Source organism: Camelus ferus, chromosome 11 (genome assembly GCF_009834535.1).
Source record: "Camelus ferus isolate YT-003-E chromosome 11, BCGSAC_Cfer_1.0, whole genome shotgun sequence".
NCBI lineage: Eukaryota > Metazoa > Chordata > Mammalia > Artiodactyla > Camelidae > Camelus > Camelus ferus.
In genome coordinates this window covers 56,537,901-56,553,633 of record NC_045706.1, presented here as the reverse complement: position 1 = coordinate 56,553,633, position 15,733 = coordinate 56,537,901, and the positions used below count along the sequence as shown (strand labels likewise).

Genomic DNA, 15,733 nt, shown 5'->3' with positions numbered 1-15,733 from the left:
CATATAGATTGGATGATACGGATCACAGAACTTGTCACATTGAGCTAGAAAATGCCCTTCCCAACCCTTCCCTTATGAGTTTTTCTGAGAATATTCCTCATCAATATTCCTACCAACTTCCATTGGACCTGGAACATTGAATATGCTTAACAAATATTGGTGGGGTGATGGCAATAATGTATAAAATCACCATTCTGTTTGTGTATGTAGGATAGGACTAAACATAACATTTTATACCACTCACATATGACATATATATCTATAAACACATTCTGTATCACTCAAAGATGAGGTCTCCAGGCCAGACACTCCCTGAGCCATGTTTAATGCTTTCATTTCTTTTTCCTGTTCCTTTTTAAAATATTACCTTCAATTTCTCATTTTTAAACGCTTGCAAGGGGTGTTGTATGTAAACGGACTTGATGAAGACATTTCCTCCAAGTTTACCAGTCTGGTAAAGATTTCCTTCCTAGTCCAAGTGTGAGCGTTGGTGCTTAGGGACTGTCAGTGTTTGTGCCTCCTGTGACACCAGATTGTGTTGCCTTCTTGGTGCTCCAACTAACAGCGAGTGCTGTAAAGGAAGGAGCCATTTTCTTTTCTTGTTTGCTACTGAATCTCAGTGCTCTGCTTTGATGCTGAATACCTAGTAAGCATAGCATATATGTATGTGTGTGTGTGCACCTGGGTGTATATAGGATTGATTTTGCTTCAAGCCATTTTCCTGATTTTCATAAACCCACCAGGATAGCTGTCATCATAAAAAAAAAAATTACACAGAGTTGCAGAGGTGTGCTCCAAGATAAACTTCAGAAACAACGCCGTCTATAAACAAGGAGGGCTTGGCTTTCCCATCACGATTTTTAGTTTTCACAAATAAAAGCTCAGTATATTAGTAACTAAAGAGAACACTGATTGAATGTCAGTGTGTACTTCCCCAGATTTGGGGTATAGCGGAGAGGCCCTGCTCTGCCTTCTTGTCCAGACTCTGCCAGTCCCCAGTGACTCAGGGAACTCTCAGCTCACTTGGGGAATGCCAATGCAGAGGTTGCACAATATTGTGAAATTTATATTAAGAAAAACACAGTATATATTATAGCAAATGGTGGTCTGCTTTTCTATGAAACTGAGTTTTGCCTGAATTAAAATTAGGGCAACCGTAGGTCCTATCTGGCTCAGGGCATTCTTATTTTATACTTACACTTATTTTACAGAAGAAATTATTAAAACTGCCCATTGCACCTCAGATTTTTTGGATTTGGATGACAATCCATATGGTCACTCAAATTATTGTATGTTGGGGAATTTAAATATGTATATATTAGTTCCACATAATTATACATACATCTGTATAGATTTACTTAATATTGAGATATCATAAAGATAGCCAGAGTTTAAATGTTTTCATTTTTAAGCAGTTCGGATTATAGGATTCCTGGACCTCAAGCAATTTTAAAGGAGAGGCGCCAGTGGAGAGGTTAAGGGTGCAGACCCTGGAGTCAGCCTGCCTAGTCTGAGTCCTGGCCCCAGTGCTGTCTAATCTGAGAAATGCCCTCGGCCTCAGTCGCTGCCACCGCCCTGCAGGGCTGCGATGGGTGCCTGACACACAGGAATCACCATGCACACACTCCCCGGATTACTTTCAGCTAGATTGGCTGATGCTCTTCCATCTGGGGAGTGTAACTTACCCAAGTATACAAAGGCTGACATTTTGGTACATGCACAGACTGTGTGATTTGGCCCTTAAATCATCTTTTATATTTTTCAAAAGATGCTCAGACCCAAGTTAACTGGAAAGAAACATCATCCTCAGAAAGGTGAAATGCAGCTCCATGCTCTAAAACTTAGGCAAGAGCCAGAGTCCTTCCAATGGCAGACAGACAGACTGCGGAAGAAGGTCGCCAGTTCCCTCAGTGCCCCAGGAGGCCAGGCGGGACACCCCGCCAACACTGCCCTGATCCGGGAAGGTTTCACTGGCATGCTCGCCTGATGGAGCCTGCACCACAGGGGGCTGTGTTTCCGTGGTTACCCTTGCTCACATCTGTATGGACAGACCATCACTAGCTAAACTGGTTAGTTAGGGATAAATGTTCTTAATTTTTAAAATTAACTTGGTGAGTCTGTTTCTCCCAGGGTGCGAGGAGTAGGGTGAGAAGGGATAAATTGGGAATTTGAGATTTGCCAATATTAACTACTAAATATAAAAATAAATAAAAGACAAATTTATACTATATAACACAGGGAACTATATTCAATATCTTGTAGTAACCCACAATGAAAAAGAACGTGAAAATGAATATATGTGTGTATATATGACTGAAATATTATGCTGTACACCAGAAATCAACACATTGTAAACTGACTATACCTCAGTCAAAAATAAGACAAAATAAAATAAAACTAAACTTGATGAAATCCTCTCTTCTCCACTTAAACAGCGGCGTATGCGGTCACATCATTCTGACTCTGCGTGGGAGCTCCCAGACTGTTCCGACCCTAACAGGACCCTGAGCCCCGAGGAAGCAGGTGCCTGGGGAGGAGGGTCCAGGGGTCGCTGTGGAGGAGACAGATGAAGGGTCCTCAGCCTGAATGCTCGAAAAAGTAAGAGGGGAGGAGAGTTTTCTGCAGATTCCGCTAGTCAGCAATGGTCAACAGGGGGGATTCCCCTAACAAACGGTGGCCTCTGCTTCCTGCTTTTCCCTTAAGTTTGCTGCTTGAATAGCTACAAGGTGCCTTGATTCTGGGAAGCGTCCTTGCCCGTGATCAGGTATTGCTGTGCTTTTACATCGTTCTCTGGGTCAGTTTTCTTTAACTTCCACTGGTGGGTCTGGGAGACTGAGTGCCCACCGTGCAGCCCGGGCACAGGTCGACCCTTTTAAACTTAAGTCTCCTCGTAATGAAATAGGCAGATGATACCCACTCAGTCTCTCTCACAGGATTCCAGCAAACAGGTTTTTGTTTGGTTTTAATATGAGCAGAAGGGAGGAAGAAGAAATAACTATGATACATAGTGTCTCCTATACGTTGAGTTTTTCTATATGTTGCTGCTTTTAATTCTCACATCAACCTTTTGAGGCAGGTATTAGCGTGTGTGTGTGTGTGTGTCTGTCTATCTGTCTCACTGTTTCTTTTTTAATAAAAGATGGAAGTTTCTGGTTAAATGACTTGCCCAAGAACTAATGCAGCCGCTATAAAGCCAAGCAGAACTTTTAACTCAAGTCTCTTCATCGGAACACCCACCCTTGCCTCACGTACCTCTCACCCCACGTCATAGAAGGAAGCTACTTAAAAACACAAATTTATATCAATTCTTTGACATAACAAAAAACCCAAATCATAATTGCCTCAAGAAGCAATGTTTCTCATGCATAAAAAGAGAGCTGCCTATCAAGTTAGAAAAAATTAAAATAAAATAAAAATCTTTGGTCATTAAATAAACTAGAAGATGTGTTATTATTCTGTATTCAAATGTGTTTTTCTGGTCTTCTGCATGATATTTCAGTAGTCCTTTGAGAACATGAGCTCAGGTCAAATGCAGACAGTTTAAACCAGAAGTTTAAGGGTCATGAAGTTGCAAAATTATGTTCACTGTGTTGTTCTTGGTCTGTTTGCTTTCTGAGTTGAGGCTATTTTGACAAACATCATCCACAGAGAAGAAGACAAATGGTTACCACTCGGCACACTTCTCCTTGTCAAGGGCGACCAGTAGACCACTTGGTATGAACATGGCTATTGCTAATTACTCAAATTACGTCTGGGCTGCAGCAAACATTCTCATGAACTTGAAAACTCTTCCAAGGCCCTTTACCCTGTTACTCAGTTCCACTCTGCAGGGCCTCTGCCACTCGGCTTGGATTTATAGACACTTCAGCCTCCATCCTCTCCTGTCAATGGAGTTCAGGGATGTGTGCCAAAACTCCATTTCCATTCTGACTTGCTTCAGCCACAGGGAATCATTAGTGGCCTCTCTCAGAGCACTTACTGGGGAAACTTTTGATAAGGAGGACCCTCCCAGGATGGACGAGCTAATGGACCTCCAAAGCGACGGACCAAAGCACTGACGGGGATGGTCCTATAATTGTATACAGTGTATCACAGGGATATCGTTTCATGGTGCTCAGTCAGTTCTCTTAAAAACGGAAGCTTTGATTTCAAAACGTACTGAAGCAGAACCAGACACGGTGAAGAGCAGCATCCTCGAGGGGCTCTCCTTCCCTTTCAATGCCGCCTCCCCACCCCCAACTCACCGACTCCTACGAGCACTGCACCCAGCTTGCTGCACAGCCCATCAGCCCCTTTATGGAAGCCTTGCCTCGGGCAGTGGTTGCTACTGGATTGCTTGCCTCTTTCCAGCAGTTTCATATTTCAAGTGATTCAAGCATCTTCAAATGAATGGCTTGATAGATTTCCAAAATGATCACTACAGGTCAAATTCAGCTCAAATGCTGTCCTTTCCAAAAGTTTTGAAAATCCATTTTTGCAGCAAGGCTGGTGCAACATTTAATGAACTTCAATTCAGAAGAGACACATCCCTTTTAACTTGAATTTGGTCTCGGAAACACGTTTGGTCCATTCAGATGACTAGCAGTCTTTTCAGTTACAATGGCTACCTTGTGCACTTTAGTGAAATACGTTACAGAGAGCACCATTTCTCAAGTTCTTAAAATTTCTAGAAATGACATGCAAATAAACATATTTGAGAATGCCCTGCTTTTGTTCAGGATATTTTGATTCAAGGGGTTTCTAGTGACTTGCTTTCCTGCTCTACTGAGCTTCATTTACGTACGATGTACCTTCCTGTTGCTCAATCAAATTTTGTTCTATGTTTCAAAACACATGAATTCAGTGTGGAAAAGAATTATTATACGGAGCATAAATGAATTACTAACAAAAGGGGCAGACACATTCCAATAGACTTGGTAGTGTTTAACATGGAACGGTTTAATTGAAAGTTCTCTTACCAGCCTAATAATAGTGAATTATTGTGACCTTGATTTAACAGAGAAAGACACTATCTGTCTTTCTTAGTGGAAAGATGAGAAGCAGGGGTCAGGTGCCTTAACTAGATGTTACATAAATGAAATACACCTGCAATGTACAGACCTTGGAAAACTCATAAGGTTCAAAAAATAGAGTAGCTGTAAATTCTATTAGCTTTTTTATTTAGTTCTTTTTCAGAATTGGATTGCTATTGTATGTTCAACTTCACAGTTTTATCTCCTGATTTTCATACATAACATGATATAATGAGTGTTTTCATATCCTTAAAACATTTTGAAAATTCTAGCTATGTTGAATTCATCCAAGGTATAAATAGATTCTAATTTACATGGATGCCTAAATTCAGGTATTTTTGTTTCTTTGTTTTGCTATTACAAATCTTGTGGTGAACATCCTTAAAAATAAATCTACATATACATTTCTCTAAGCTGGACTCTTAGCTAAAATGTAAAAATACTGAAACACACTGAAATATTACCCACAGAAGACATTTAACAAAGTACACTCCGTCAGTGGGATGAAGTTTTCTCACTGCACTTTTAAAAAATGATTTGCATTTAAAAATCATTAAACACATGATAGGCAAACAAAACAGTTAATTTGCATTGCTTTGCGAGGCTGAGAATCTTTCATACTTAGTGTTTATTTGGATTCCTTTTCAAAGGAAGAGGATGCTTCTCTCATTTGCCCATTTTCCTAGAGACTTAATTTTAGTGTTACTTTTATTGATCTATGTGATTTCTTCAGACTGTTCATTCTTTGCCACGTTTGCTGTATAGGTTACTGATACTTTATCGGTCTTTTAATTTTGTTTCTTTTTGGTTTTTTTGTAATTTTTTTAGCCTTCCCTGACTTGGCCAGTTTCTTTATTATTAAAAGCACAGTATTTCCCCTTACATTTTTTTTTTTGATACACAGATTTTTTTTTAAATGTTGCATCAAGGCTGTTAATTTTTCCTTTCATTGCTTTTTGCTCAAAAGTTCGTTTCAGTGGCTGACCTAAACAAATATGTCATTTTATGTACTGTTTTCTTTAATACTTTGTCACATTAACTTCTGAATTCATTCAGAGCAACTTTTGGTATGTTTAAGAAGGAAGGAAAAATCCAACTTTGATTTGTTTTACCTGATAGTCAACCAAATGTACTGAATAGCCAGACTCTCATTTTTCCTTTGACTTACGAGTCTCTCCTCATTCCACACTCGGTGCCACAATATACCAGGTTCTGTTTTCACTAATCAGTCTGCCAACGATGTATGGCTTGTATTTTAAATTCAGCAGCACCAAGTTTGCCTGTGTATGTATTGCTCTTTGAAATCCCTCTGTCAAATTCTTTAGACTCTTGGTTTTCCCTTTAACTTTTCATTAGTTTGCACTATAATTTATAATCATTCCCACCACAAACAGTTCTTTGAAAGATCTGAAGATACACTAAAAAGCGAGAAACTAACAAACAGGAAACCGTGAAACCTCCCTTATCCCGAGACTCGCAGTTCTAACATTTCTGGGCACACACTTTCAGGGTCTCTACCAGGGACAAGCTAAGTAGCTTTGCTACCATTCTTCCCTGGTGAGGAAGCATAAAAGTGTCAGAGTATGATGAGTTTTTCACAACCTAGAAAAAGTATCTTGATTCAGTTCATAATTGGATTGCAATGTATTTTTAAAATACCAAAGATATATATAATCTTAATTTCTCTTGGATTTGAATGTTTAATCTTTGGAGACACATAAAAAGCAAACTAATGAGCCAGACTTAGGTACACCCCTTAATCTTGATGCTCTGATCCATTAAGCTGGGTTTTATTTCACTTGCAACGTAATCCAGTTAGTAATGCATCATAAAGATGCCCCCGGTAGCCTGCCAGTCACACACAAATCGCTTCCCTTGTTTTCCTCATTTCCCAGCGATGATTCACATACTCCAAGTGCACTGCAAAGTGCAATGCCATTTAATTCCTGGTTCATTTCTGTATGTGTTTATTCAGCGGTATCTTGGTCATAGGAGATGCTCAATAAACCTCCGTCTGATGGAGGAGAATGAAATGAAATGTACCACTTGAAGAGAGTGCTGTACAAAACCGGCACATTATTAGTAACTACATCAGAATTCCTAGAAGCGGCTGATGCAGGGACACGTGTAAGCCCTCTCCTCACAGCCAAGCCTGGGAGATGAATAGCTGACACGTCAGACGTGTGATTTATTCACATGCACTAGTAGGAGATTTATAGGCATCTATTAACCTACTCGAGTTCCAGTTCTGTCTCAGGCTGGTCTTTTGTCATGATTAGCTATGTTGTGACTCCATGTTAAATAACAGGTTGTCTGTGCGGAAATATGCAAGAAATATGAAGACAGAAGCCCAAAATTATTATACATGGACATCGTTCCAGCCAAACCACAGATATGTATCTGCCTGTGTATGTTAAAAAAAATTAGACATGTACATATGTGCAAAAGAAAAGGACTTTTTCCTGGACCTGAGACCCACTGTCACAGGCTGGATTGTGTCTCCCAAATAACTCATACATTGAAGTGCTAACTCATGAAGGCCAGTACGTGGAATGTGACCATATCTGGAGAAGGAGTCTTTATAAAGGTAACTAGTTAAAATAGGGTTGTTAAAGTAGACTTTAACTCACTATGACTGGTGTCCTTTTAAGAAAAGGAAACTTGGATAAAGACACACACAGAGGAAAGAAAATGAAAAGACACAGGGAGAAGACAGCCATCTGCAAGCCAAGGAGAGCGGCTTGGAAGGGACCCTTCCCTCGTGGCCCTCAGAGGAAACAACCCTGCTGACACCACGATCCCAGACTTCTAGCCTCCAGAACTGTGATAAAACATACTTCTGCTGTTTAAACCACCCAATCTGTAGCAGCTTGTTACAGCAGCTGTAGCAAACTCATATGCCCATGAACTTAACTGAGAATACAGTCAGGCTGTCTGTTAATGAAAGAATAGGAATTTGTTTGTTTGTTTCCAACACTCTCAGTTTTGGAAAAGATGAATCAGACCTGCCAGCATACAGTGGTGGGGCCTGAGCTGAGGCTTCCTTGGGGTAAAACAGCATCACAGAAGACCCTGCTTTGGTGAGACTTCTCATTCATCCTTTCACCCAACAATCAGAAATGCAAGCTTACTTGATTGCATTGCCCACCTCCACACAATGACCCCACTGGATTGGCAGAGGTTAATTTTAACAGGTAACTGAATACCCATAAAAGTGTGGATGCACTTCGTGCTTTGAAAGGGTAGCTCATTCTTGGCTTTTCCCTTGAGGTCTTCAAGTCACCTGTGTGCTTCCTACCTGTGTCTGCCCTGATCTAATAAATACAGCAAGAGAAGAAGAACGCGGGAAGGAACTGTTTCCACTCCCCCCAGCCCCAAATCAGGTTCGCAGAGGACAGAAACGGGTTGTAAATTTTGTAAATGAGGTCAACATAACAGCGCTGCCCGAGTCACGCACGTGAAAGCCATCATGTCGAGGGTGAAAAAAGATCATAATTCTGCTTGTCCTGACACAGGATACAGGATGACTCTTATAGAGATTGGCCGCAATCGTTGATAAGCTCTTCCAAACCCGTGTCACTGCCCACAAAGCCAGCTCACCTTCCCCATGGGCTGAGGTGGCCCGTGGAGCCAGGCAGGACTATAAGACGCATTTCTCTGTGCCATCTTAATACCGCAACATGGAATAAAGTTTTATAACAGCAAGAGAGAGAGAGAAGAAAGCCATAATTTTCCATGCTTCAAGATTCAGAATAATTAATTTAATAACTGGGTCATATGAGAAGAGTAAATAAAGGGAAGGAAAAGGGTGTGGATACATATGATCACTGAAGCATATATGATTGCAAGGGAAAACAAATTACCAGGGTAGCGCTGGAAATAATAGCTCTGTGGGAAATATTTAGGGAATGCTAATTTGATTATTCTACGGAGCCTTAAAGCTGCAGTGTCTACAAGTGCATGATTTGTCTCCACTTGTTTTCATTTTTAGCAATTACATAAACTTCTTGATCTCCACTGGGAATTTTCCCCGAGTCGTTCTCCACCCAAACTGCAACAGGACTATGATTTCATTTATAACATCTTGCTGGAGAGTATTTCATCATCAGAAGTGTTAACATTATTGAAAGGAATAAACGAGGGGCAGAATCAAAATAAGATGCAGTTTTCCCTGGACACGGTTACACTCTCTGGGGTTTGGTTCACAATAAACATTGAGGCTCTCGAGCCCGGATAAGCAGTTTGCTTTGTCATGCCACAATCTGGAGGTGGGCAGGAAGAGACTGTTTTTGAGTGTGACCATATGTGCCTAAATCCCACACCAGAAATCCAGGCTTCTAACATGAGTAAATGACTATTCCTGTTAAGTTGGTACCATAGCAAAGCAGATCTCCCTTTACTTGATCAAGTAAAACTCAAATCTTGTCTACTTTAATTCAGTTTTCGCTTCCTCAAATCCTAAAGGATTGCAGCCTTGTTCCTTCCCATTTTAAGGCTGTTGATTCTGCCATTCACACACTGGACTGCACGCATCACATCAGTACACTCCTGGAGTGTAGCACCCCCGTCACGCCCAGGCCTCTCTGGGGACCTGCCCTCAGTGCCAGCTGCCGCAGTGGCTTACCGACAGTGTTTATGGGATCCGGTCAAGGTTTCGATCACAAAGCACTCGCCATCATTGAGACAGTAGGCAAGGTCCTTGTCTCGGCAGGGTTTGAAGTGCTCAGATCGCTCCGTGGAGTATGTCGTCGTATCTGCAGCGAGAAGCACACAGAGACATGCCATCAGCAGTGCATTTGGACACCCCCCGCTCCTGTCATTGGCCTGGATCTGCGCACTGAGGCCATCTCATGGGCACCAACCTTAGGAACTCTAGACAGACAGGATGGACCCTCACTGCACTGAAGAAAAAAAAAATGCAACTGGAGAGGACCATTGTATAGACTGAATGTTTGTGTCCCCCTACAATTCATATATTGAAACCTAACCTCCAATGTGATGGTATTAGGCGGTAGGGCCTTTGGGAGGCGATTAGGTTGTGAACATCATTTATGCCCTAAGACACTCTGGAGAGCTCCCTCGTCCACTCCAGCCACCTGAAGACGCAGCAAGTAACTCGCCGCCTGTGAACTAGGCAGTCCTCGCTGACACCGAACCCACAGGCACCTGGATCTTGGACTCCCCACCTCTGGAACTGTGAGAAGTAAATTTCTGTTGTTTATAAGCCACCAGGTCCCTGGCTTCTGTTATAGTAGCTCGGACTGGCTGACTAAGACAACCCTGAATTCAACTGTCTTATTTCCCCACTAGATTCTAACAGCTGGAATCACTCTAGACAAGTCCCAGCGGAGGACACGTCAACAGCCAAAGGTCAACGCCCCTACATTCAGATACCTCAAGTTTACTTTCATTAATTTCAGTTTTTAACTAACATGCATAAAAGATTGGAAAAAACATTCCCTTTTCCCTTTATTTTTGCCAAATGTCATCAAATAACAGATCAGCATGCATCTATTGTGACTGTTCTATGGAAACCAATGTCAGCTTCTGTGTCTGTGTGTGTTTTGTTTTGCTTTTTTTTTTTTTTTGCTACAGCTGTAATTCGCTAATAGCTAAGCCAATTATTCTTTCACTTCTTCTTTTATTATGTAATTAAAATGCAAATGTTCCAAATTCTGAAGTGGAATCTCAAATGTGAAGCAAGTTCCTGGTAAATATTTAACAGGACTAAATTACTGTCATTTTTTTTTTTTAGCATTATCTTAAACACATATTTTTAAAATCAAAATCACCTACATTTTTAAAATTAAGCTATATGTGTATATCAGCTTCCCAGATATGAAACTAATCATAAGCATGTGCTCTACACTGGACGAAGAACCAGTTATGCAGACATTCGAGGCTCAGGGTTTCAAGCAACTGGAGTATTGGCACCAATCTCACTGCAACATTCAGGGAAAAAGCATCTATTTAAAAAGTCAGAGATGAATACATGATACAGCACGTAAGCTCCTTTGATTTCCTTTTCACAGATATGGATTAATAATGATGTTCAGCAGCACGGGTTACTGTACCAGCAGTACCTGGAGGTCACAAGGAGCCCCCTCCTGCCCGTCATCCAAACTGAGTGATGCTCCAGAAGGGAAATCCACTCATGTTCTCCTTACACCTGAAAATCCTCAGTGGTCCCCAGCCCCAAAAGAATAACTCCAAATGCCTTAGGAGAGCAAAGAAGGACACAGCCATGTGGAATTTCACCTCTCTAGCCCCATCTTCTTGTGTCCTAAAACACACAATTTCGTTTCCACCTATTTTCCTATTTCCCCATTACCAGGAACCGTTACACCGAATCCTTCTTCCTGGACCATCTTTTTATTTGCTGGAAGACATCCAGACATTCTTCAGCCCTGATGTCATCTTTCCCTGGTGTCCCCCAGCAGCTTTTATTGCTTGCATCACTGCATTCAATTCTGCCAGCAACCATCCGTTTACGTGTTTATCTGTATCTTTAGTCTGTGCTTTCCTTGAGGTCAGAGGTTGAGCCTCAGTCAGAATTGGTGCTTAGTGAAAATGTCTCCAATAATCTGATAACTTTAACATCACTAAAGTTTAAATGCCATTGACGAACGATAGGATCATCAAAGATGTCATCACCGTCAGATAAAAAGCTAATAACATATTTCACAACACAAAGTTAGATATAATTTCACGTTAATGTTATCATTTTAGTATACTAGTTTTAATACAGATGAATATTGCAAAAATAAACACTACCTTCAGATTCACACAGACTGTCACTCATACACTACTCATACACTGTGAGCATTGAAAAACCCATTTTTTAAATTGATTTATGTATTTATTTTACAGTATCATATTTTTAAAATTGAAGTATAGTTGATGCACGATGTTATATGTTACAGGTGTGCAATATAGTAATTCACAATTTTTAGAGGTTACTCTCCATTTATAATTTTTATAAATTATTGACTGTATTCCCCATGTTGTGCAATACATCCTTGTAGGTTATTTTATACCTGATCGTTGGTACCTCTTAATCCTCCTCCTCCATCTTGCCTCTCCCCCTTCCCTCTCCCCACTGGTAGCCACCAGTTCCTTCTCCACATCTGTGAGTCTGTTTCTTTTCTGTTGTATTCACTAGTTCGCTGTATTTGTTCAGACTCCACATGTAAGTGATATCTTATAGTATTTGTCTTTCTCTGTCCAACTTACTTCACTTGGCATAATGCCCTCCAAGTCCATCCATGCTGCACACCAGAAACGCATACAACATTTTAAATCAACTGTACTTCAATTAAAAAGCAAACACCCAGCCGACTCATTTAAATGATGGACAGAAGAACTGAACAGACATTTTTCCAAAAGAGGAAAAAACCCACTTCTAATCTTGTCTTTCATGGTGGTGTAGTGAGAACTTCAGAACGTTTTCCACTTCAAAGTACCTGCCTGGTAAGACTTCGGCATGGAACGAAGGCTCTGCAAAACAGACACTTTTTGTTTGTTTGTTTGTTTGTCTGTCTGTTTTCCAGATTTCCTCCACAGGGAAGGTTTGTTATTCAAGACAGTACGTGATAAACAGCTACACAGAATCAATCTCTCTTCCCATGGGAAATACTTAAAATTCAAGAGCTCCCAGCCAAAAATTCAATATGAGCCACCACACAGCTGACTTGCTGCTCTGACTGCTGAAGTATATTAATTCGCGATCAGTTAGTTAAGTTTTTCTTTAATTTCTTATTATCCATTTATTGATATTCACTGATCATTCCTCCAAGAACAGCTTTTCATTAACACAACCTGCCGCATAAAAAGTGGGATCCTTATTTTATTATCAGTCGTTTTAACAAGCTCAGGCTTCCAAGAGCAATACAATGGCAAAGCAATTACAATCAATTAGTTTCCATCCGACAACGATGGTCTCTCGTGGTCACCGCCCTCTTCTACCCACCGCTCTCCCCATCACGTGCCCATCTCTGAGCACAACACACAGGATCGGAACCAAGTAAAACGCCTCTGCGAAAGTCCACGGTGGGAGAGTACAGAGACGTCAGGTCAAACATGCCCTCGCCTTGTCTATTTCCATACCTTAGCAAATCCCCAGATTGATTTAAAATACACAGGCTTATCCCTCACGATGAACTTGACTGACTCAAGGGAAACATTATTAAGTATTAAAACTAACTTAATTTAATACACAATAATAGAATGGTGGGTGTGAGCCTTCTATAGGTAAATAAAATGCAGTCATCAATACATTTGAAATCTTAAGAACCTACCCAGGCATTTCACTAGATAGTATCCATATGGCAATACTCACTTAAAATCACAGAGGCTGCTAAGGCATCATGCCACACACGCGGATGAAAAGATAGAAAACTCCTTAATTCACTAGGCAGCTATACTAAGACCACACTTGTGGGAAATAAATCAGAAGTGCACTGTGTCCAAGTCACTGTTAGGCTTTCTATGACTTATGACCAAACACAGCCCAACAAAGACAGTAATAATTTTGGATGACATCCTGCATATTTGAATATCTGCTTATAAGTACACGTATGTATATATTTGTTTAAATCTTTAGCATATAAAATATATTACAAACACATAAAATACAGCATACATAAAAATGAGATAAAAATAAAATAGGAGGTATAATTCCTTCTTTTCTTTCTGTGCCCTAAGGTGACACAGTGTGCTGTAACAGAGATACAGCTGAGTGGTTTGTTCTGAAGGGGAGACACAGGGCATTTGTGGGAATGAGATAACAGAGACGATCTAACTCCAAACTATCAAAGTTATGGCCCTAAATAACTTTGGGGTACCTTAACAATCAGACATAGAGCTCTCATCTATGAACGTATCCAACATGTCCAACATGAGCCTGTTTATGTTTTAAAACTGCATCACGTTTAAGATAGTCTAACACACTAAGGTGGCTACAGCATTGGTACTATGTTGTCATGCATTTAAAATTCAAAGAGCACCGTCTGTTTCTAGGCATGAAATTGGGTACATAAAATTGTTACAGAGCTCTTTATTGCCTTCAAAAAATTACATGGATAAAGGTCCAGGAAAGTAAACTAGAATGGGCCTCAGATTCCCAAGAATTTGGATTTGTCTTCCAAGCTCTCCCTTCCTTTTAAGGACATCATCATCAGACATCAGTTTCTGACCACATCCACTCATGAAGCTGCTGTTTCATTGGACTGTGAGCTTGTAGGGGAAGAACAGGTCTTCACATCTCTGATCCACAGCCTGACACAGAGGTGCACGCAATTGATACTTATAGAAGAATGATCTTTTTGTACATGAGTGTTATTCTAAACATTCTGTATTGTCAAGTAGGCATCCTTTGTTATCATCATAAAAGAAAAACTCTATACAAATAAATGTTTAGAAGTTAGTACATGAGAAGAGTTCCAGAAGCAATTTACGTAAAGGGTATAGAATTTAATAGGAAGAGCAGAAAATCTGCTCCACAGAATGGAGGCAAAGGGAGGAGTGGAAAAAAAAAAAATACAAGCCATTAGGGAAAGTGTTCTGAAAGAGATGGCATGAAGGATAAAGGAATGTCAGACTTCAGGTGAACAGAGACAGTGCTAAGAATGGCCCTTCCAAGCACCGTGACCAAAGTTCAAGGTCTCAGGTCATGGAAGTGTAGCTGCCGGCACGAGGAACAGTGCCCATTCACTTGGGACCACGGTGGCTGTGCAATTATCCGCACCACTCATCTGGCACTTGTTATGTTTAGTTTCATGTGTTTTCTTATATTTTTCTGATTTTTGGTCTCTGTCCCCAGGGAGGTCAGGAAGAGTGCTTTGCTTTTAAGTTCTGTATTCTTTCCACATCACGTAGCATACATAGTAAGCAATCAGTACAGTAATTAAATGCACAGTGGGAGCTGATGGTGGTTAATTCATTAAAGGCAAAATGGGAAGAAAATGTAAGGCTGAAAGACAGAAATCCCTGCAGATTTTGCAATGAAAGTTAATTTATTAATGAATTAAAACAATGACTGGTTTTTTCCCCCTTAAGTACTGACTTGAACCTGAATATTACTTACTGAGGTTTTTCTCCGTTGCCAGCTCAACACACTGCACACTGTGGGAACACAGATTTTGTTGCAGGAACAAGACTGCTAAATAGGCTATTACAGATAATAACTGCAGTAGATAATCAGAGAAGAGGAGAGCTTAATTCAGGCTACAGTCATCTCGAAAGGCTTCCCAAAGGGTTGGCTGGCATTGGAGCTAGGTCTGGAGCGGGCATGATTTAATTGGCACAGGAGAAGGAATTCTAGGCAGGAAGAGCAGAAACACCAAAGGAAGGAAAGTGAGGATGCACGGCGCAGACCCTAAATCCATCTTCACACGTCTGGCTTGCAAATGTCAGATTCATGAAGCAGTTTTTTCCCTCCCCCACTGAGTTCATGACATGACAATTCTGTAAGAAGAGTTAAGAGTCTGGTGATGCAGTCTACAAGCTTTTAGGATTAGCAAAATAGCTCTACAGGCTAAAAGCCATTTAAATACGGTTGTGGACGCCAGCAGGGTCTTCCATGGGAGCAGTGTAAATGAAACTCGCTACCATACATTAAAATTCCCTGTTGAATCTGCCACTTATTGGGCACCCAGGAAGGTACGCTGGCATGAGACAGAGTTATAAAATATTTAATGGTCAAGGAAAATTGCAAGAAAAAT

General features: G+C 40.7%; 1 protein-coding gene across 11 annotated transcripts in view; it reads right to left on the bottom strand.

Moving 5' to 3' along the window:
* NRG3 (neuregulin 3) overlaps window positions 1–15,733 on the bottom strand; it is a 937,576-nt gene that overhangs the window by 509,703 nt on the left and 412,140 nt on the right. For all 11 annotated transcript variants that reach the window (XM_032491607.1, XM_032491597.1, XM_032491602.1 and 8 more), the window contains exon 2: window positions 9,637–9,766. In XM_032491607.1, coding sequence (XP_032347498.1) covers window positions 9,637–9,766 — 130 coding nt within the window. The remainder of the gene's footprint in view (window positions 1–9,636; window positions 9,767–15,733) is intronic.